Raw genomic sequence first — 21353 nt, 5'->3', positions numbered from 1 at the left:
CCCATTTTGCTTTTTTGCATTTCTTTTCCATGGGGATGGTCTTGATCCCTGTCTCCTGTACAATGTCACGAACCTCCGTCCATAGTTCATCAGGCACTCTATCTATCAGATCTAGTCCCTTAAATCTATTTCTCATTTCCACTGTATAATCATAAGGGATTTGATTTAGGCATACCTGAATGGTCTGGTGGTTTTCCCTACCTTCTTCAATTTCAGTCTGAATTTGGCAATAAGGAGTTCATGATCTGAGCCACAGTCAGCTCCCAGTCTTGTTTTTGCTGACTGTATAGAGCTTCTCCATCTTTGGCTGCAAAGCATATAATCAATCTGATTTTTGTGTTGACCATCTGGTGATGTCCATGTGTAGAGTCTTCTCTTGCGTTGTTGGAAGAGGGTGTTTGCTATGACCAGTGCATTCTCTTGGCAAAACTCTATTAGTCTTTGCCCTGCTTCATTCCGTATTCCAAGGCCAAATTTGCCTGTTACTCCAGGTGTTTCTTGACTTCCTGCTTTTGCATTCCAGTCCCCTATCATGAAAAGGATATCTTTTTGGGGTGTTAGTTCTAAAAGGTCTTGTAGGTCTTCATAGAACCGTTCAACTGCAGCTTCTTCAGCATTACTGGTTGGGGCATATACTTTGATTACTGTGATATTGAATGGTTTGCCTTGGAAACGAACAGAGATCCTTCTGTCATTTTTGAGATTGCATCCAAGTACTGCATTTCAGACTCTTTTGTTGACCATGATGGCTACTCCATTTCTTCTAAGGGATTCCTGCCCACAGTAGTAGATATAATGGTCATCTGAGTTAAATTCACCCATTCCAGTCCATTTTAGTTCACTGATTCCTAGAATGTCAATGTTCACTCTTGCCATCTCCTGTTTGACCACTTCCAATTTGCCTTGATTCATGGACCTAATATTCCAGGTTCCTATGCAATATTGCTCTTTACAGCATCGGACCTTGCTTCTATCACCAGTCACATCCACAACTGGGTGTTGTTTTTGCTTTGGCTCCATCCCTTCATTCTTTCTGGAGTTATTTCTCACTGATCTTCAGTAGCATATTGGGCACCTACTGACCTGAGGAGTTCCTCTTTCAGTATCCTATCATTTTCCCTTTTCATACTGTTCATGGAGTTCTCAAGGCAAGAATACTGAAGTGGCTTGCCATTCCTTTCTCCAGAAAAGGCAGAGGAACCAGAGATCAAATTTCCAACATCCGCTGGATCATGGAAAAAGCAAGAGAGTTCCAGAAAAACATCTATTTCCGCTTTATTGACTATGCCAAAGCCTTTGACTGTGTGGATCACAAAAAAAACTGTGGAAAATTCTGAAAGAGATGGGAATACCAGACCACCTGACCTGCCTCTTGAGAAACCTATATGCAGATCAGGAAGCAACAGTTAGAACTGGACATGTAACAACAGAAACTGGTTCCAAATAGGAAAAGGAGTATGTCAAGGTTGTATATTGTCACACTGCTTATTAAACTTATATGCAGAGTACATCATGAGAAACGCTGGGCTGAAAGAAGCACAAGCTGGAATCAAGATTGCCGGGAGAAATATCAAAAAAAAAAAAAAGATTGCCGGGAGAAATATCAATAACCTCAGATATGCAGACGACACCACCCTTATGGCAGAAAGTAAAGAGGAACTCAAAAGCCTCTTGATAAAAATGAAAGAGGAGAGTGAAAAAGTTGGCTTAAAGCTCAACATTCAGAAAACGAAGATCATGGCATCTGGTCCCATCACTTCATGGGAAATAGATGAGGAAACAGTGGAAACAGTGTCAGACTTTATTTTGTGGGGCTCCAAAATTACTGGAGATGGTGATTGCAGCCATGAAATTAAAGGACGCTTACTCCTTGGAAGGAAAGTTATGACCAACCTAGACAGCATATTCAAAAGCAGAGACAATACTTTGCCAACAAAGGTCCATCTAGTCAAGGCTATGGTTTTTCCAATAGTCATGTATGGATGTGAGAGTTGGGCTGTGAAGAAAGCTGAGTGCCGAAGAATTGATGCTTTTGAACTGTGGTGTTGGAGAAGACTCTTGAGAGTCCCTTGGACTGCAAGGAGATCCAACCAGTCCATTCTAAAGGGGATCAGTCCTGGGTGTTTCTTTGAAGGAATGATGCTAAAGCTGAAATTCCAGTACTTTGGCCACCTCATGCAAAGAGGTGACTCATTGGAAAAGACTCTGATGCTGGGAGGGATTGGGGGCAGGAGGAGAAGGGGACGACAGAGGATGGGATGGCTGTATGGCATCGCTTACTCGATGGACGTGAGTCTGAGTGAACTCTGGGAGTTGGTGATGGACAGGGAGGCCTGGCGTGCTGCAATTCATGGGGTCGAAAAGAGTTGGACACAACTGAGTGACTGATCTGAACTGAACTGAAACTTAACATTTGACAGGTATGGATTCCACTTGAAAGTTGCCCTTCAATCACTCTATCAGAAGGATCTTAGACTTTTCTTAAGCTTCTTAATTACTTAGGATAGTGCTTTGCAAGGGCTTCCCTGGTGGCTCAGGTGATAAAAATCTGCTTGCAATGCAGGAGATCCAGGTTTGATCCATGGGTCAGGAAGATCCCCTGGAGAATGGAACCGCAACCCACTCCAGTATTCTTGCCTGGAGAAGTCCATGAATAAGGAGTCTGGCAGCCTATAGTCCGAGGGGTTGCAAAGAGTTGGACACAACTTAGCAACTAATTAGTGCCTTGCAAAATACACATTACTTGATAAGCAAATAATGATGCTTCAAACATGTATACTTGACGGTCTGCTTCCATTCAGCTGTATATTAAGATGCTACTCAGGTTACTCTCTCATATCTCAAAGGAAACTGCTTCAGTTTCTGATTCAAAACGATCCCCTGGATTTCATATGACCATCCCACACCTAAGAGTCTAAAGCTAAACTTCCACTCCTAGCTGTTAAAGAGTTCAGAAATGTCATTCCATGTGTTCTCAGTAATAAAGAGGAATGGCAATAAAAAGAAAATAGACTGGATTTCCAAGGGGTGACAAAAAAAGAGAAACAGGTTTTACATTTTAGTTCCACAGTTGATAAATAAGGGTTCCCAACAGCAATTTTGCTTTCCTTTTTACTACTCTTAGTATTTTTAAATTATACAACAAAAATTTTATTTCAGTTGGCCTTCCAGTGTTCTCTAGTAGCATGCTTTATCTTTTCTCCATAAAAATAATTAAATAGGAATTTTTTAATGTTTACTAATTACTTGAATTCTTAACTCTAATAAAAGTCACATCTAAATAATTGGGGTGTATCTGGTTCTAAAACATGGGTCACTTAGCAACAAGCATGATTGTGTAGAGCTGAAAATACTTTCAGGATAAAGAAATCACACTAAGAAAAACACACTTCCAATGTACCCTATGCTCCTAAGAGACCCACAGCAACTCTCATCAACTTTTGAAGATGTAAAAGGAAATGAAATATATTAGTATTCCTTTTCTTTGTACAGTCCAACATGAGTAGCCTTGAAGTATCTATCCATAGGAGATATCAAGAAATACCAGAGGAATTAAACATATTAAATAAGTATAAGTCCAAAAGAGCAAAATGTCTTTTTTCTAGCATTCTACAGTCAGTACTTAGGGGTATTATTTTTAATGATTATGTAGATTAACTCACCATATACAGTTCTTTACTAATGGCATTAAATTTGTATGCAAGCAAATTTTATTTTTTAAATGGGTTCTGTGGTGATTTAAATTGAAAGTTAACAGCAAGAAAAATTTGTTTATCTAAACCTATTATTCAAAATTTAGGCTGTTATAGAGCTATGGACTTCTACAGAATAAGAATATAGATTTCTATTCACTTTTTCTGTTATGTTTGAGTAACACCAGATACAATGGCCATTGGACGGAAAGAATCATTACCTGGACTCTCATACAGACACACAGGTGAAATGGTATATAGCATGAGGAGGGGCGTAGGGGCTGAGAACCCAAAATGTAGGGTCATACCGTAAGAAGTTAGTCTTGCAGCCCTACCACTCACTTACCTTTTACTCTGATAAAGTTATTTCACCTCTTTAAACCTAAATTTGTGCGTGCTAAGTCTCTTCAATCATGTCCGATCCTTTGCGACCCCATGGACCATACACCACCAGGCTACTCTGTCTGTGGGATTCACCAGGCAAGAATACTGGAATGGGTTACCATTTCCTCCTCCAAGGGATATTCCCGAGCCAGGGATAAAACCCACATCTCTAATGTCTCCTATATTGGCAGGCAGGTTCTTTACCACTGGCCCCACCTAAATTTATTCACTTGGAAAAATGGAATTATAATACCTTGCTTTAGGGTTGACATGAAACTTAAAATAAATGCATATTTATTGCATAAGCCATCAAAATGAAGACAAAGTTGTTAAGTGAGCATGGCCTGCTTTAGTCTGATTAATGCAAGACAAATGCATGTCAAAAGTACCTGGAATAATGAATGGTATCACAAATGGTAATGACGTAAAGAATACAATTGACTTTTGTTATAAATTTAATACAGAGAGTGAATTCTCAAGACTGCCTATATAACACCTTTGTCTAAGTACATATTTCTATACATATGGGTGCTATGGGTTAAAAGAAGCTTCGTATGTTACAGAAATTCTAGCACATCAGCAGAAGAATTTAGGTGCAAAAATGTTCACTGAGCATTGTTGTCAATCACTGAAAAATCAGGAAACATTAAATTGTTCATCTATAGGAGGAAGGGAAATTTTAACATATTCATTAACCACTCTATTCAGATAAGCCACAAAAATATAATTTTAAGCAAAAATTAAATCAAATAAAAATAAGTTGAAGAAATGATTATCTATAATATAAAACCACTTATATGAAATTTTAAAACATGGAATTATTTAAACAGATTTATATTTAATAATGATTGATTCCCTGGTGGCTCAGATGGCAAAGCATCTGCTTGCAATGCGGGAGACCCTGGTTCGATCCCTGGATCGGGAAGATCCCCTGGAGAAGAAAATGGCAACCCACTCCAGTACTCTTGCCTAGAAAATTCCATGGATGGAGGAGCCTAGTGGGCTACAGTCCATGGGGTCGCAAAGAGTCAGACACCACTGAGCGACTTCACTTATACTTAATAATGAATAATATACTTAATAATTGTGTGATAATATGCATAGAAATGACAAAATTCAAATTCAGGGCCAGGTAGAAGACAAGACAATAATATCAGGCAGGGGTCCACAGGGGGCTTCAACTCTACCCAACATGTTTTACTTTTTCAAAAATTAAATGAGACTGGAACAAAGATGGTAAAATGTTTAGATTCTATAGAGCTGGCTAGTAGGTATATGGAGCTTATAATATTATTCTCAACATTTTCTTTATGTGTGAAATATTATATAATAAAAAGAAGCTTTATCATCATATAAATAAAAACAGGCAATTTCCCATAACAGACAACAGCTATTGCAGAGATAATCAGGTGATCAAAAGGAACAGGAATGGCAGGAGTGGGAAAGTGATTAAATTAATAAGAAGGCTGGGTAAGGAAGAGAAGTTCCTCTCTGACTCTGAAACCAAGAAGATAATTTTCCTTCCAAGGATTAAGAAAAGAATTCAGCTATATAAGATGGGAAGAAGAGAGAAATGAGTCATTGTTAATCCAGATATCAGCATATATTATCCAAAAACAACATTAAGCTTAAAATACTTACTGCAACCCCACTCTTGGTGGTAGTTTCTCTGTATGTGAAGTTGCAAATTGCCCAGGCTAAATAGTATGTGGACATGAGAGGGGTTTGTGAAAAGTGATCCGTAACCCATCCATCTTCCTCAAACACAGAAGTTTCCACTGGCATATTGGATAAAGATAAATAGCTTGCTTGATGCTTGATGCTGATTTTGAAAGTAGCCTTGTAGATTGGCTCATCAAAACAAGGAAATGCCTTTCTGGCATGTGTAGGCGAAAACTGAGTAATACCAAGGAATCTGGAAAAAAAGAAAATGACATTCTCAATTACATTTATGACTTAAGTTATGATCACTTTATATACTTCTGTTAATAAAATACTTTTGCAAATTACAAGACACTTTTTTCCTGAACCAAACTTAAGCACATGAATGGTACAAAAGCATACTTCATGCATATTTCCCCAACAACAAAAAATTTTCAGAAAACTTTTTGTCTCATCTAAAGTAAATTCTCTAAATCCAGTGAAAGTGAAAGTTGCTCAGTGGTGTCCAGCTCTTTGCGATCCCATGGACTATACAGTCCATGGAATTCTCCAGGCCAAAATACTGCAGTGGGTAGGCTTTACCGTCTCCAGGGGATCTTCCCAACACAGGGATTGAACCCAGGTCTCCCACATTGCAGGTGGATTCTTTGCCAGCTGAGCCACAAGGGAAGCCCAGAGTTGTGCTTATTAGGCAAAACTGACACTTTACAGAAAAACAACTCGTCATCATACTGGAAAGTATTAGAAAATAATGGTTCTCCTTTGTGGTATGCGGAGAAGGCAATGGCACCCCACTCCAGTACTCTTGCCTGGAAAATCCCATGGAGGAGGAGCCTGCTAGGCTGCAGTCCATGGGGTCGCTGAGGGTCGGACATGACTGAGCGACTTCACTTTCACTTTTCACTTTCATGCATTGGAGAAGGAAATGGCAACCCACTCCAGTGTTCTTGCCTGGAGAATCCCAGGGACAGGGGAGCCTGGTGGGCTGCCGTCTATGGGGTCGCCCAGAGTCGAACACGACTGTCTCTCTCCTCTCTGAAACTGGTTGAAACTGTTCAACCAGTAAAGACAATGAAATCAAATCCAAAAGTTGTCATTAGATACAAGTAAGACACAGATGATCACTAAGAAACATCTACATACTCATATTTCAGCAAGACGTGCCCTGGTTTTGTTAAGGAAATGGACTCTGAGACCTGAGAAAACCTGGTCTGCATTCTGACTCCACAACATTTCTTAACCACATCATCTTGGATGATTACTAAATTTCCGTTAGGTGCAGCTATTCATTGCGTAAAAAGAAATAACCATGCCCAACTTAAAAAGCATTGTAAAGTTTAGTAGAATGGAAAAGGAGGGTGTAAAGGTGTGACTAGATGAACAGCACCCAGCAGGCAGGTAATAAATGGCAGCCACTGGTTCACAGTATCCTCGACCTTTCTTAGAGTGATAGAACATACATTTACGCAGAATGATCCAGAGACCATTGGTTTCCAGCACTCACAGTATATATTTGCTATATACGTTATATGTTATTATATGTTATATAATAAATATCTGTATAGTAAATATTCATGTCAATATGTGCATATATATATAATATTGAATCCACTCTGGTTTTCAGTTCAAGCTGCAAAATTGCATCTCATTTAAACTCTAGAAACACCCTCTGCATTCTGTCAAATAAAAATACCCAAACTATGTACTTGAAGACAGACACTCCTTTAACTTAAAAAGAGGGCCATTATTTGTGAAAAGATTCTAAGTTAATTATACTTTTTATATGCGTGTGTGTGCGCACTTAGTCCCTCAGCTATATCCTACTCTTTGCCACCCCATGGACTGTAGCCCTCCAAGCTCCTCTGTCCATAGCATTTCCCAGGGGGGGAATTCTGGAGTGAATTGCCATTTCCTCCTCCAGGGGATCTTTCTGACGAGATTGAATCTGGGCCTCCTGCATTGAAGGCCGATTCTTTACCACTGAGCCACTGGAGAAGCCCCAAACTTTTTAAATAATACTAGTTAAAACTGTAGCTAAGGCAAGTCAATATCAAACCCTTGGTAAAACATTACTGAGTGCTACAGCCATCTCTTTAGAAGGCTCTTATCCCCACAGTCGTTCTACCACCCACCCTGCCTTCCCCGTCATCCACAGAGTTCTTGCTTAATCTCACATGGCACACTTTCCCGCTGAGCCCAAACTTGGCCTCAGAATTATTCTCAACACAGCACTTCAGGGAGCTATACCAATCAATAGAGGCTGACATGTGTATTGAATCTTATTGGCTATCCCTGGATCAAACCATAAAATGTAAATGCTTATACTTTTAAAAATTATGACACATGTATTATTGAGGGACTACTTTTTAAAAGCTTAGTTTTCAAACAGAGAAAATAAGATATTTTAAAGATTAATTGTATATTTCCTCTGAGAGAGGGGTTTCAAGAATTATCTTGAAGCATTACTGAGCTGCTACATACCAGGCTTGGGTAAAACACTTTACTGCCTGAGTTTATTTTTTCATTAGTAGAAGGAAAATATTTCTAAGCCTCCCTTATGAAACTGTTGAGATGATAAAATGAGATAATATTTAGGAAAGAAGTTTTAACTATAAATCTTTAGAAAAAATATAAAGTTGGAAGCAATCTTAGAAACAAATTGTCCAGCTTTCATAAATTCCTAAAATGAAAAAGTAGTTCCAGTAGGGTTAAGTGATTTATCTAAAGTTACACAGGTAATTAGTGCAAAGCTGGGTCCGGAATCCACATTTTCTGTGTCTGAGAAAAAGGTAATTCTATTTCAAAAACAGCAAAATGAATGTTCACCCACAATTTATAAGCAAGGTTTTATTTTGACTATTGGTCATAAAGGTTTTTCTTTCCAAATCTGCCAGCATCTTGGCAATACTTTCCCTATTTTCTACTGACAGCAATATAGTTTTTGCTTAATGAAATATCAGTAACTTTTTGTTAAGAAGCACTCATTTACAATTTTCTCTTCACATGCTTTTTTGTCTTACAAAATGTTCTTGAATCCAAACTTTTTTATTAATTAAAATGGTCACTAAGGCTTCTTATTTCTTTACTGAGGCCATTTAAAAGATACTTATGAAATTTAATATACAAGGAAATATGTTCACTTCTAAGTACTGAGAAATCCAAGTCTTGTCATTGAGCAATTAGACACTGTCTCCCACGTGTGAGATTTTCACTCCATGTGGCAGGATTTTTTTTCAAGATAGAATCATTTTTGCCCTTAAGGCTTTTGCAATCTACCTGAAAAGAAAAACATATACAATATATTAAAAACTGCTAATAATACTAGGGGAAATTTCCATAAGAGTTCAACAGAGAGGTTGCATTTAGAATGTACATTAGGTGAAAAATCAAACGTGTCTTTGGTATTGAGTAATTAAAGGGTAGGAATTCATTATATGTAGAACATCTAAATACCTCTGGGCTAATGAGAAATTAATAAACCAAATATTTATGCAGAAAAATCATGTCATGTTCAAGTCTCTTTTTGCCTCACATAGTAAGTAAATATGTTAGTAAGGGCCAGCAATTTAAATTGCTGATTCTCAGGGTTGAAAGGAACTATAAAGATCATCTAGTGACTTTTCTGCAATTAATATTCTTAATGAATTCCTACACACAGTATATTTATAGCCATGCACTGAGGGCTAGCATATATTTGATAATGTCTAAATGAGGAAATACCAATTTCACAGTCTGGCACCTGAGGACGATTGCAATTGAATTTCAATTCAGTATTTAGCAAATCAAAACAAGCCCCTTGGAAAAGAAGAGCAATTGGACTAGACTACGCTTAGGGTCTTTTTCAAGTTGAGAACCTATAACTGAATAAAAATTAGAAATAAAATAGTCCTTGAATTTGATAAGATGATTTTAAAATACTAAATTACATTATTGCTAGATAGTTTTTGCTACAAGAGCTATATACATTTGCTTCTCTTGGTCATCATTCTTGAGTGTTTAATGCTGTGGAGATAAAGATAAATATATATGTTCCTTCCCTCAAGGAGTTTATACTCTGATAAAATAAATAAAACATAAGCCTAGACAAGTTTGCACAAAAAGCCATGACAAATGCATGAAGAAATTACATCTTCTAACGCAAGGTTTCTCAGCCTTGGCACCACTGACTTTTCTTTTTTTTAATGTAAGTATAGGTGGTTCAGTGCTAGAATTCTTGACACTAGTGACATTTTAGGATGGATAATTCTCTTTTTAGAGCCATCTTGGGCTTAGTAGCATCCTAGACGTCTACCGCTAGAGGCCAGTAGCAACGCCTCTACCCAGCCGTGACAACCCAAAAGTCCCCAGCCACTGCAAACGTGCCCCGGGAGGCAGCACCGACCTCGCTGAGAACACCTGTCTTAAGAACTGAAAGAAGGCTTCATGGAGGAGGAAGTTAAGAACTGGTCTTGAAGCCTGGGCACTACTTTAAGGGTCAGAGACGGAAGGAGAAGTGAGCAAGTGGACTACAGGTGGCACAGAAAGAACCTTTTTTTTAAATTAGGGGCTAATTACTTTACAATATTGTATTGGTTTTGCCATACATCAAAGGCTTTGACTCACGTATAAAGTTAACGTCCTATTTGCTCTCTTACAGGTTCTGGTTTTCTCAGATCTCAGTATTGCCCATCTATCTCTAATACCTCTCTCCCCCTGGATCGTCTGCTTTCTAACAAAGAGAGCCAGTTTCAGGCTCAGGGCCCTCAATAGGCAATAGTGTCTGTTGGGTTTCAAAAACATAATCTTCACTGCATGTATTTGATGATTGCCTTCAAGTGGTGGAATTGAGACCTCTTTCCTGTTTACTGTCACTAAAAACATCAAAGACCTCTAGAGAAAGAGATTGGGAATAGAAAATAATGAGTTTTGTTTTTAAGTAAATTTGAGGCAGAGTTTGAGGTAGTAGCAGTACACCAGGTAGGAAAAAAATATAAAAAAATAATTAAAAATAGAGAACACTTTAATATACAGTAAGGATATGAAATACAAATGTAAATACAGTAAGAAGTAAAAATAAAACAGCAGGAGGCAGAATGTATTGGGGAAAAGTATTTTGTCGCCTATTTTTCTCCTGCTTTCTCAAACAAAAACATTTTTATCTTTTATAGAATCGTTCTATCATCATAAAGAAATTTCACCACCAAAAGTAACATCCTGGAAGTGTTATTCCAAGAATATCACTTTAGCATCACTAAAAAAATGAATAATACACATGTATTTTAATTCCCTTCTATCTAAAATAAATTACTTGATTTCTTAACAACTTGCCTGTTTGACATTTTGGTTGTGCTAAGCAGTAGAGCTTAAAGCTCTGTGTTGCCTCTGAAGGATATAGAGAATTGATTTCTTCTTATTTCTGCGGAAGTTCACTAGGCAAGCTACTTGTGTCGAATCATTATGATAAGATTCAGCTGAAATAATGCATTAACGTTGGCTGATATTGCCAACAAATTACAGTATGTGATACAAACAATTTCTGTTCCATTACTGTCAGTTTGCCTTTTCATAAAGTTAATATATGCAAAGGAAACAAACATTTGCATAACACTGCTCATATTCAGATTGATTCATGTTTCATTGTGGAACCCACCAAAAACCAAGAGAACCTCACAAATGGCAGGGCATTTCTGGAAGGCTTCCGTTTCGGCCACATCTATACAGCACAATGAATGATAACCTTTGAAGCTGCTTCTGTCCCAACAGCAATTTGCCTACTGTTGCAATAGTTTAAGATTAGTAACAAAAACTCCCCAGATTGAAAGAAGTGATCCAGTGGATCATCTAGTTACTCTTCAACTGTTTTTAGTAACTGGACAGTGACAAGGTCATGGAAGTGACCCACGTCGCATTTAAAGTGAAGACTGTTGATCAAAGTGCAAACTATTACTCAATGACAAAACATTTTAAGGCAAAATGGGTCGTTGTTTAGACTGTGTTTTTATGTACTGCAATGAGTCATTAAAACTCTGCCATTTCAGAAGAGAAGTGCTCCTGCTGAATATTCAGTGCTATAAGCAACACAAAAAATATATGTAGCATATTTTTTTAAATAACCATTCTAGTAAACTAAAAACATAATGCAATAATACCAGCAATATGTATGTAGGAAGTGGTGCGTATGTGAATAATCGTGTTATAAAAACAGAGCATAATATTCATAATTGCTTTCATTTTTGTGCACTAAATACTCTTCTCAAAAATGAGTACTAAGTACTTGATCACCACTGTTGAAGAGTATTATGGACTCACTAAAATTACTTTCCTGAGTCATAATATTAGGTTTTCATAAGGATAAATAAACTAGTACCTGAGATTCATTTGTTCAATATTGGAAAGAGGAAAAGTATTATGTAAGTATCATAAAATAGTGCTACTGGTGGAACCCAAATACAGTCTGCAGAGCAGTAGCTAATGACTGATGTGCCTTTCCCCTGGTACTCGGGGTTTTTCTATCTCCTGTACTGGCTTCCAGCAACAAGGCAGGCACCCTCCTGACCCTTCGGTCACTGTTTTCTCCTCTTCTCACTGCTGAGATAGCAGGGCAATAATCAGAGTTACGAGTTCCTTCTGCTTCACACCCTCTTCCTGCTCCCTCGACCCTCTCTATCGCAGCGTCTGGACCAAGCATGGGGTTTCTCTAGCTATGAAATACCACAGCCTTTTTCTTCTCTCCCTTCTTCATTATGGAAGGGCCCTGCTTCTTTCTCTCCCTGTCTTTTGAACTCCGCTTAGGGGGCAAAACAAACAGCTGTGGAAGGAATGTCCGAAGTGACCATTTCCGCACTGCCTTGCGAATAAGGGGAAGCCTAAGGCAACAACATTGAACCTAAATGACCCTGTACCAGCTTGAAGAATAGCTATCCAGCCATGTAATAATATAATTGTATTTCATACCCACAAATACTTACCAACTGTCAGACACTGTTCTAAGCACTTTATTACTTAACTCATTTAATATCCTCCCCAATAACCCCACGAAAGAGGATATCATTATCCCTGTTTTGCTGATAAGGATACCAGACACAAAACAATAAGAAACCTGGCCAAGGTCATAAGGCTAAATAAGTGGAAGAGTCAAGACATAAACCAAGGCAGTTTGGTTCCAGAGTCCCTGAACACACACACACACACACGCACACACACACTTCTCCATCCAGCAACACAACTAGTAGTGCTCGAACCTCTTCTTAAAAGGGATAAAAAGTAACCAACAAGGGGAATTTTAAAACTTCATTCTTTTTACACTTTGGTTTGGGGGTTTTTTGTTTGTTTGTTTTTTGAGTTGTGTAGTCATGAGAAAATATCCAAATAATTAAACTGAAATTGAAAATTGAAAATTGAAATTCACCACCCCGTCCCTGTGCAACCACTGCCAGAGTGCCTTAACAAGCGAGCGGTTTATTCAGAGACCGAGAAGGCACACCTGGGGACAGGGAGCGGGCAGTGGGGAGCCAGGGACTTTTCACCCCAGCTCAGCCCCGCTCAGTTAGGTCTTGCCAATCTTACTTCACCCTTACAGCCCCATCAGGACCACCATCCAGCTGTGCCCGTGTGTGAATTATTTCAGACTGTCCAAAGAACTGGGAGGGGCAAGAAGTGTTTTGCATCTTTAGATCCTCTCAAATCCTCTGTAGCAAAATTCTGTTGGAGAGAGCAGCCACTCTCTAGTGGCAAAAAGCAGGATTGCATGGATCTTTGAGAAAATCTGGAGGAATCCAGCCACTGGTGTAATTTTGAATGAAAAGTACGACAAGGTGATGATCATTGCTGGTGGGATAGGAGGATGAATGAGCCTGGGGTTATGGTGGGCGCTCTTCCTTATAGACGGTCAAACACATATTAAAGGTAGACGATTTCTTCTTCACTCTTTTTATATCACTCTTAAAAGTCAGGCTTAAAGAAGTGAGTCCCATTCTTATACCATTCAAATGTCATCATCATCCTCAAGCAAACCTAAATTACTGCCCTATACTGTTGTCTCAAGCCCATCTGCATGCATGGCGGCAAATATTGATTTGAGAAAATAAACATATTACGCAAACCCAACATAGGGAAATCAGTCACAAGTTATCTTTGCTTGAAAGAGATCCAGAGCAGATAGGCCCTGTTTAGAGTTATTCTGAAGAAGAAATACACAGACAAATTAATTTAACTCTTTCATAAATAAGGTATATTTCAGGACTATCCAGGGTGACCAAAGAACATAGCAAGACAAACACCAATTACATGAATTTTCCTCCATGAATAAGTGACTATTAAATGGTCAAAACTTTTTTCCCAATATTTTCTAATTTAGTTTACTGATAGCATTTTGAACTGTAACCAAAATCCAACACTGGACTCAGATTGCCCACACAGCTGTGTGTGCCTTGACAGGAAAACAGTGAGCTAAACAAGTCTGCTAAGGAATCATACAAAAAGTTTTCACAGAAACAAATGGTTCTCCTAGATTTTTCAGTGCAGAGCCCTCTATAGAGGGGCAAAAAGCCATGTATTCTGATTTGTTCATGTAAAGATATCTCCTGTGCAGAGTGAATGGGAGAAGTAAGGCTGCTCTCAACATATTTTTCTTATTTTTATTAAATGCCATGGTTTTTTTTAATGAAATTAATTCATTTCAGGAGAAGTACAAGGCATCAAACCATCCACACTAATATCACAAACGCCTACCCATAGAATCCTCTATGCTCTCCACAGATTTTTGCAAAGGAGCTTTTTGCAATTCTCTCTGAGAACCATAATTTTATCCTCCCATTCTCCTTGGAGATCATGGTTTCTGTCTGAATAACCCTTGAAAGAAAAAGACTCCTCTTTTCATTCTGTCTTCTGTCACTGTGGGATGTCACAGACTGAAAGTTTGTCAAAGAACAAGGGTGTCCCTTTTGAAAGTGAGTAAGACGGTCATTTACTTTGGGTAAGCTTCCTCTTTCAGTCCGACCATCTGGATCTAAATTAAGGTACCTTACCTTAAACACGGGTATGCTCACCATCTGGCTACCCTAAAGCATCAATTACTTCAGGTAAATGAAGATTTTGCCTAATTCTAAGCAAGCGTATTCTACTACTGGGTATTATGGCATGAATACACACTTTCTGTATCTGCCTGCTGCCCACCTTCTTGAGGGAAAAGTGAGTGGGTATTCTGCCTAACGGAGATCATTTTCTGATATGTGTAAACATTTCAAATTTAAGAGAATTTATTTGCAATATTCAACAAGTGGTGAATTTCCAAATGTTGAACCGAGAGGAAAAGATTTGCCTCAAGTGAAGAGCTTGTCTTCTAAACTTTCTCTACTGTAATATGGGAACCAGGGGAGGTAAGTCTTCTCTATAGAGCAAAAACCAGGCCCCCTCCAAAACCTCCTGGGGGATGAAACTTTTCAGGGTCAAAGGCATACAGAACATGATGAATCTAGTTTCCTTGCTTGGGCCTCTAAGGAGTGAACCAGAAAATCAGATTGATTATTAACCAGTTGTTTCCACACAGACTAAGTCAGGTGGACAGAATGGTAGTATTGCTCTTTTTAAATCTCTCAAATTACTCAGTGTGACTCCCTATTTCAAGATTAAATACTTTCATTACAGAAATTGTCTGATAATTAAATTGGCAAAAATTTTGACTAACTAAAAGACCAAGACATTCAGTCACTAAACAAAAGAAAATTTAGAGTTTGCATTTAAGTCCTTTTGAAAAGTATGTTTTAAAATGTCGATTTACATTGCATTTGGGGGACAGAATCGTCACCAATAAAAGTCTAACTCTAGCTGAGTTCCTGATATTGGTGTGTTTAAAAATTCTCCAAGTATCCATAGTAACAACAAACAAACAAAAAAAGCTTAATATATGTTAATTTTACATAACTGTGACTTGTTTGATTCGATTTCTTTTGCCTTATCAACGCTAGTAGAAACATAAGAAATTATTCTATTCATTCTAATATTGAGGGTGAAAAAGAAAAAAAGAACAAGTACTTTCTCTAAGAGGCTGCTTAGGATAAAACCATCCTAAGATCTCCAAAAATGCCAAATCCTGGAGTGTTAATGGGATGCAGAGTTTAGCTACATAGGCACTAGGCTAAACTCCCAACCATCTTATTTACATCTTTGGGGAAAATGAAGCAGACTTTGAATATAAATATGCACTAGGGTACAAGCAATCAGTTATAGGTCAAGCAGGAACACCTGGTCCTTTTAAGAGTCCTGTTAATTTGAAAGCACTGACCACAACAAGCTCAGTTCCACCAAATATATTTTGGCACAGCTTAGAAAAAACAGGATTTGCTGGAAGTATTTATTTCACCACAGCAAGACATTTTGACATAACATGCAGACTCGCCTTCTATGCTTTTCCCCCAAATTTGACATGCTCATGGATCTTTTAAACAACACTTTTCATCTCTATTCTTGAGACTATGTCAGAGAATGTGGTGGAAGGGGTTTTAAATTATCTACATCTGGTCTTAGGAGTTTGAATGTGAATAATTTATAGGTTCACTTATAGGAGGTTTTAATTAGCACACAACCACTAAGTGTGTTAGTTACTCAGTCATGCTGGACTCTGCGACCCCATGGCTCCTCTCCATGGAATTCTCCAGCAAGAATACTGGAGGGGATTGCCATTCCCTTCTCCAGGGAATGTTCCCAAACCAGGAACTGAACCTGGGTCTCCTGCATTGTAGGCAGATTCTTTACCATCTGAGTCACCAGGGTCCCTAACCACTAAAGCACTAGGCAATTTATTTACATGAGGTTATACCACAGCACTCTATAAATGTTAAAACTTTTGTGTTCTCTCACAACACACTGAAATTTTCTCAGCTTCTTATACTACAGCAACTTCTCCTGGGAGTTTCCAGACAGCATGAGCTCTAGTCCAGGGATCAGAAAACCTAAGTTTGAGTCCCAGCTCTCTGCTGCCCAGTCTGCTGACCCCAGGAGCCCTGGACTGCTCTGATCCCAAGTTTTCTGCTGTTGTGAGAATCTCTAGAGAACAAGGGAGTCTCTGCCAATGGCACCATTACTAATCTCCAACCTGCCTCCACTTCAAAGGTTGTTGATTTCATTTTTAAGTTCATTTGGGTTATTCCCTGGCCCCATAGCCATTTAATTATTCAGTTATTTTCAATGCAAGGGGCCAGGGAAAAAACAAGAATCACTTGTTTATGCATTCAACAACATGCTTGAGGGCTTGCTACCATGGGACACTCATAACACTCTACGAGTGGGCACTCTATGTGCCAAGTACAAGGTTAAGTGCTTTTCAATGCATTTATTCATGGACATCTGCAACAATTCCATGAGGATATTATTATTATTATTTTCACCAAGTTAAAACTAAAAGTAGAGGTTCTGGAGCCAAAGTGCCTAAGTCTAAAACCTTCTTTGTCGGCTCACTATATTACAAGTTACTCCACTTCTTGGTGCCTCCTCTTCCCCATCAGTAAAACAGGGAGTGTTAACAGCACCCAGGCTCGTCGGGCTCCTGTAAGATTGAGTTGATACAAGATGCTCATTAAGCACTAGAAGTAGTCATTGCTAGGACCTGGTGACAGATTAATCAGCTTCCACAAGCCTTCACCACCAGTAGAGTTGAAGCTGAGATCTGAACCCAGTTCTGTTGGACTCTAAACAAATGGTGAAAAACCCCACAGCTTCTCAAAAAAATAAGAAACACAATACTGTCCAAATCTAAAAGAAGCATCAAAGGCACTCACTAATAAGTCATTTGAGACTAACTCAGGAACAAACTGGAGTCACTCTGCGTTAGGAGAGGTGGAAGCACAAGCAAGAACATTCCTGGCTGGCTTTGGCCAAGGCAGCTGCCGCCACCCCCACCCCCCTGTCACTGGGACCAGCTCTTACTGTCCAGAATCTCAACTTCCAGTTTTGCTAAACTTCGTGAAGCCAAAGCCTGTCCACGGCTCTATGCCTTCCAGAAGCGGGCGTGGGAGGTTGGGGCGCGGGGCACGGGAAGGATCTTGCCCTGCCTCCCGCGTCCTGACTCCTCACCCAGCTGTGGCCCTGGCCTCTAGCGCTCACCTATTTTCCCTCCACGGTAAGTTGGCAGGGTTTTGATGTCACCCTGGCCTGGGGCCGCTCAGATTACACATCACTCTTAAAAAAAAAAAAAAAAAAGCTGTGTGCTCTGCCTGTCTAAGCAACTTTAACGAGGCAGGGGGTCCCAGCCTAGAGTGGCATTTGGTACCGGTGAGTTTGTGGAGTTGGCCGAGGAAGAACCCAAGCCTCAGGAAGACCCCGAGAGTTCTGGGCGATGGCCCTACCCCACCTTCACTTCCTTCACTCCATCCTTGGCCCCCCGTGTATCCGAAGCTCGCCCGGTCCCCTGGTCGCCCGCTGCCCGGCGGTTTAGAGCAGCCTAGCTGGGTGGGGCGGCGCGGGGCACCGCCTCCCTCCGTACCTTCTCTCCCCGTGGAGCACGTAGGAGCTGCGGAAGAAGCCCAGGAGCTCGTTCTCGATCAAGGCGTTGTAGATGATCTTCAGATTGTAATTCCTCTGCGCGTCCAGAGTCCTATTCAGCACCACCACCAAGACCTGGGTTTGCGGGTAGAGGAAAAAGCCGGCCACCGGGACCGCCCCGGCCACCCGGTCCTCGGCCACCTGCACCTTCTCGACCGCCACCCGGGAGGCGTGCAGCACGACGTAGCGAGTGGCGTTCCGGCACGCGATCTCCACGTTGACCTCGCCGGAGAAGGTGAAGTTCTCCATGAAGGCGGTGAGCATCAGATTGTAGTGCAGCGGCTTGAGGTGGCCCGACAGGCGCAGCTGCGTCCACGGCTGCCACTGCTCGCGCTCCTCCCCAGACGGCGGCTGGGCGGACGGGGTCTCAGGGGTGGCCTCCGCGCCTGCCCCGGGCTGTGAGGGGTCCCCGCCGGCGTGGTGGTTCCGTCGGGCCGGGCCCGGAAGGCTCTCGTTGCCGCCGCGCGCCGGGAAGCCGGCCGGACCGCCGTCGGCGCCGGACGGCACGCTCGCCCCACATTCGTCGAAGCGCAGGCTGAGGAGCACGGCGAGCATGGTGACCGCGAGCAGCGCCACGATGGACACCGCGAAGGCCAGCACTAGCCGCTTGTGCGCCGTGATGTGGCGCTCGGTGGTGCGGGGCCGCACCCCCGCGGAGTCCGCCCACGGGTCCGAGAGCCCCCTGCCGCCGGCCCGGAGCGCGGCGTCGTTCTCGCCCATCGTGGCCGCGAAGAGGGAGCCGCTCTTCTGAGCCCCTTTCTCCTTCTTCTTCCTCTTCTTTTTCTTCTTCTTCTTTTTCTTCTCCTCCTCTTGTTTCCCCCGCTCGCCGTCTAGGGCCATCACACAGCCTCCTCCTCCTCCTCCCCCGCCCCCTCGGGCGCCCCCCGTGAGCCGGCCACCCGGGCCACCGGTAGCGTCGGCATCAGAGCGCGCGCCGGCCGAGGGCGCGACGCCAGCTGCGACCCTGGGGAGACCGGCCGGGCGTCTTTTAAGACGGGCTCTGTCCGTAGGCGACAGCGCCCACGACGCCCCCCATCAGCCCCGCCTCTCTCCGGACACCACACCGGCTGCAGGGGCGCGGGCCAGCGGACTCTGGGACGCGCCCAACTTGGAGAGCGTCTTGCTCGCCCCAGAGCGCGCACTACTTCGGCGGGCGCCGGGCTCCGGGGCGCAGGCTGCCCCCGCCCTGTGCGCCCGCTGCTCCCAGCTCGCCGTCCCCAGTGCCGAGCTCTCGCCTGGCTTTCCGCGGGAGCCTTCTAGCGGGTCCGCGGCTGCCAAGGAGGGAGCGATGGAGAGGGAAGTTAGGGCTGCCGCTTTCTCTCCCCACTCCAGCGCTGGCGTTCAGTCCTCTGGGTGGGATGTGCTCGCAGCAGCGGCGGCGGCGGCAGCGGCGGAGGCTCCCGAGTCCTGAGCCCCGCAGCCGGGGACGCGAGGATGGCCGGGGCGGAAGAGACCCGGGTGAAGCAGCTCGGTGAAGTCCCAGGGCCGCAGAGCTGCGCCGGGAATCTGTCCGGGAGAAGCCTTCTCCTCCAGCCTGGACACTTTAAGCAGCGGTGGCGGCAAACAGCGCGAGGCTGCACACCGGGCAGCGAGCCTCCCTGGTCCCGACGTTGCGCTGACCTCCGGAGACGACAAGTGAGCAAGAAGTGTCCGTCCGGGCCATCTCCCTAAGGTAGATGAAGCTCCGGGTTTGCTCTATATGCCCGTGGGGAGAGCCGGAGTGCGTGTGTGCGAGTGAGTGTGCATGTGTGTGCGCGCGTGTGTGCGTGAGCGTGTGTACACAGGCTCCAGATCTAGATTGCCAAAGCTACTCTGGCTGCGCTCAGGGACCGAAACTCCCCGAGAAAGGCCACGGCGAGAGCGCGAGAGCTAGGAGGCCGGAACGGCGGGAGGGAGGGGAGCGGCAGAGGCAGGCCCTGGGAGATTAGAGAGCTTTTCTCCGCTCCGTCACACCAGACACCCACAGCCACAGAGGGGGTTGCTGCGCCGCATGCGAGAAGTACTGTAAATCTTCGGCGCAACGAGCCCCGCAGTCACCCCTCTTCCCGACCCTTCAGCCCCACCGCGCCTTCCCGGAGGGAGCCTTGGAGCCTTTGGCTATGAATGACTAGAGGCCAAGGAAGAGCCTGCTGGGGAGAAGGAGCGGTCTCGGATTTCACATCTAGCTCTCCAGAGGATTTGGAGGATTGTATGTAAATTGAAATAAATTCTCCAAAGCCTGACAACAGACACTACACTGTGTAACGTGTCCAGGCTTGCGGTATTAAAATAAGGGTCAGCAAGAAAGCGTTAGACTCCTCCGGAAGTAAAGGCTGCAGAAAAGGGACGGCTTTTCCCAACAAATATATTTTCAGATTGAGAAAATACTTAAAATATTCAAGTGTAATATTCAGGACCAGAAACTTGAGACTGAGAAAAGCTGAGGACATGAGCTCCATTACTTTAGACTTAGAATCGTGAACAGGGATATTCTGTGATTGGACAGTTTTTCACTTCACCTGGTCACAATTACTTTTTTTTTTTTTTTTTTTTTTTTGGCTGTTTTCAGTGTTATCATGAAAATCGTTTAAACTGTTTTAAGAACAGTTATCAATAGGAAGTGTCCATCCACAGCTGTATCGTCAAAACAGATTCACAGACCACTGGCTGGTTATGGATTCTTGTCTAAGTTTGTTGAAGTTTTAAATTAGAGTGCAGAATATGTTTGAGTATAGGGGATATCCAAGCCATAGAATTTAGGTGAAGAACTCTAATTGGAACACTATTCAGAATACAGCCACCCCAAAGCTCACAGCTTAGAGGCAGGAGTCTCTAGTTTTCAATGAAACAAAGTGTGATGGGCTTCAGAGTCAATTTTTAAAAGTGCAGAATAAAAGGAGAATGAAGTAATTTCTTTTTACACATTTCTTGCACATCTTCAAATCCCGAAGGCATTTTAAAAAATCATGTCCCTAATTATTTTTCTTACAAAAAGGCATGTTTAACACCACTGGGTTTGTAGTCCTGAGCATACACATTAAAATCTTGTGTTTGGCTTTAAAAGCATGACCAAAGAGGACAGCCCAAATATGTATCAACTTCAGCCGGAAAACCACTGAA

General features: G+C 42.2%; 1 protein-coding gene and 1 long non-coding RNA gene across 2 annotated transcripts in view; one reads left to right on the top strand and one right to left on the bottom strand.

The window, feature by feature from the left end:
* The window catches only part of TRHDE (thyrotropin releasing hormone degrading enzyme), a 447855-nt gene extending 428761 nt beyond the window's left edge, over positions 1-19094 (bottom strand). The window contains exons 1-2 of the mRNA XM_061415530.1: positions 18196-19094; positions 5718-5991 (exon numbers count right to left, since the gene is read on the bottom strand). Of these exons, the coding sequence (XP_061271514.1) occupies positions 5718-5991; positions 18196-19094 (1173 nt within the window). The remainder of the gene's footprint in view (positions 1-5717; positions 5992-18195) is intronic.
* A 742-nt stretch (positions 19095-19836) lies between these two features.
* LOC133247127 (uncharacterized) overlaps positions 19837-21353 on the top strand; it is a 152747-nt gene continuing 151230 nt past the window's right edge. Inside the window, exon 1 of the long non-coding RNA XR_009736266.1 lies at positions 19837-19926. This is a non-coding gene — a long non-coding RNA (uncharacterized LOC133247127). The remainder of the gene's footprint in view (positions 19927-21353) is intronic.

The sequence above is a fragment of the Bos javanicus genome, chromosome 5, assembly GCF_032452875.1.
Source record: "Bos javanicus breed banteng chromosome 5, ARS-OSU_banteng_1.0, whole genome shotgun sequence".
NCBI lineage: Eukaryota > Metazoa > Chordata > Mammalia > Artiodactyla > Bovidae > Bos > Bos javanicus.
The sequence above is the reverse complement of the archived record's forward strand: the minus strand, read 5'-3'. Positions and strand labels throughout refer to the sequence as shown.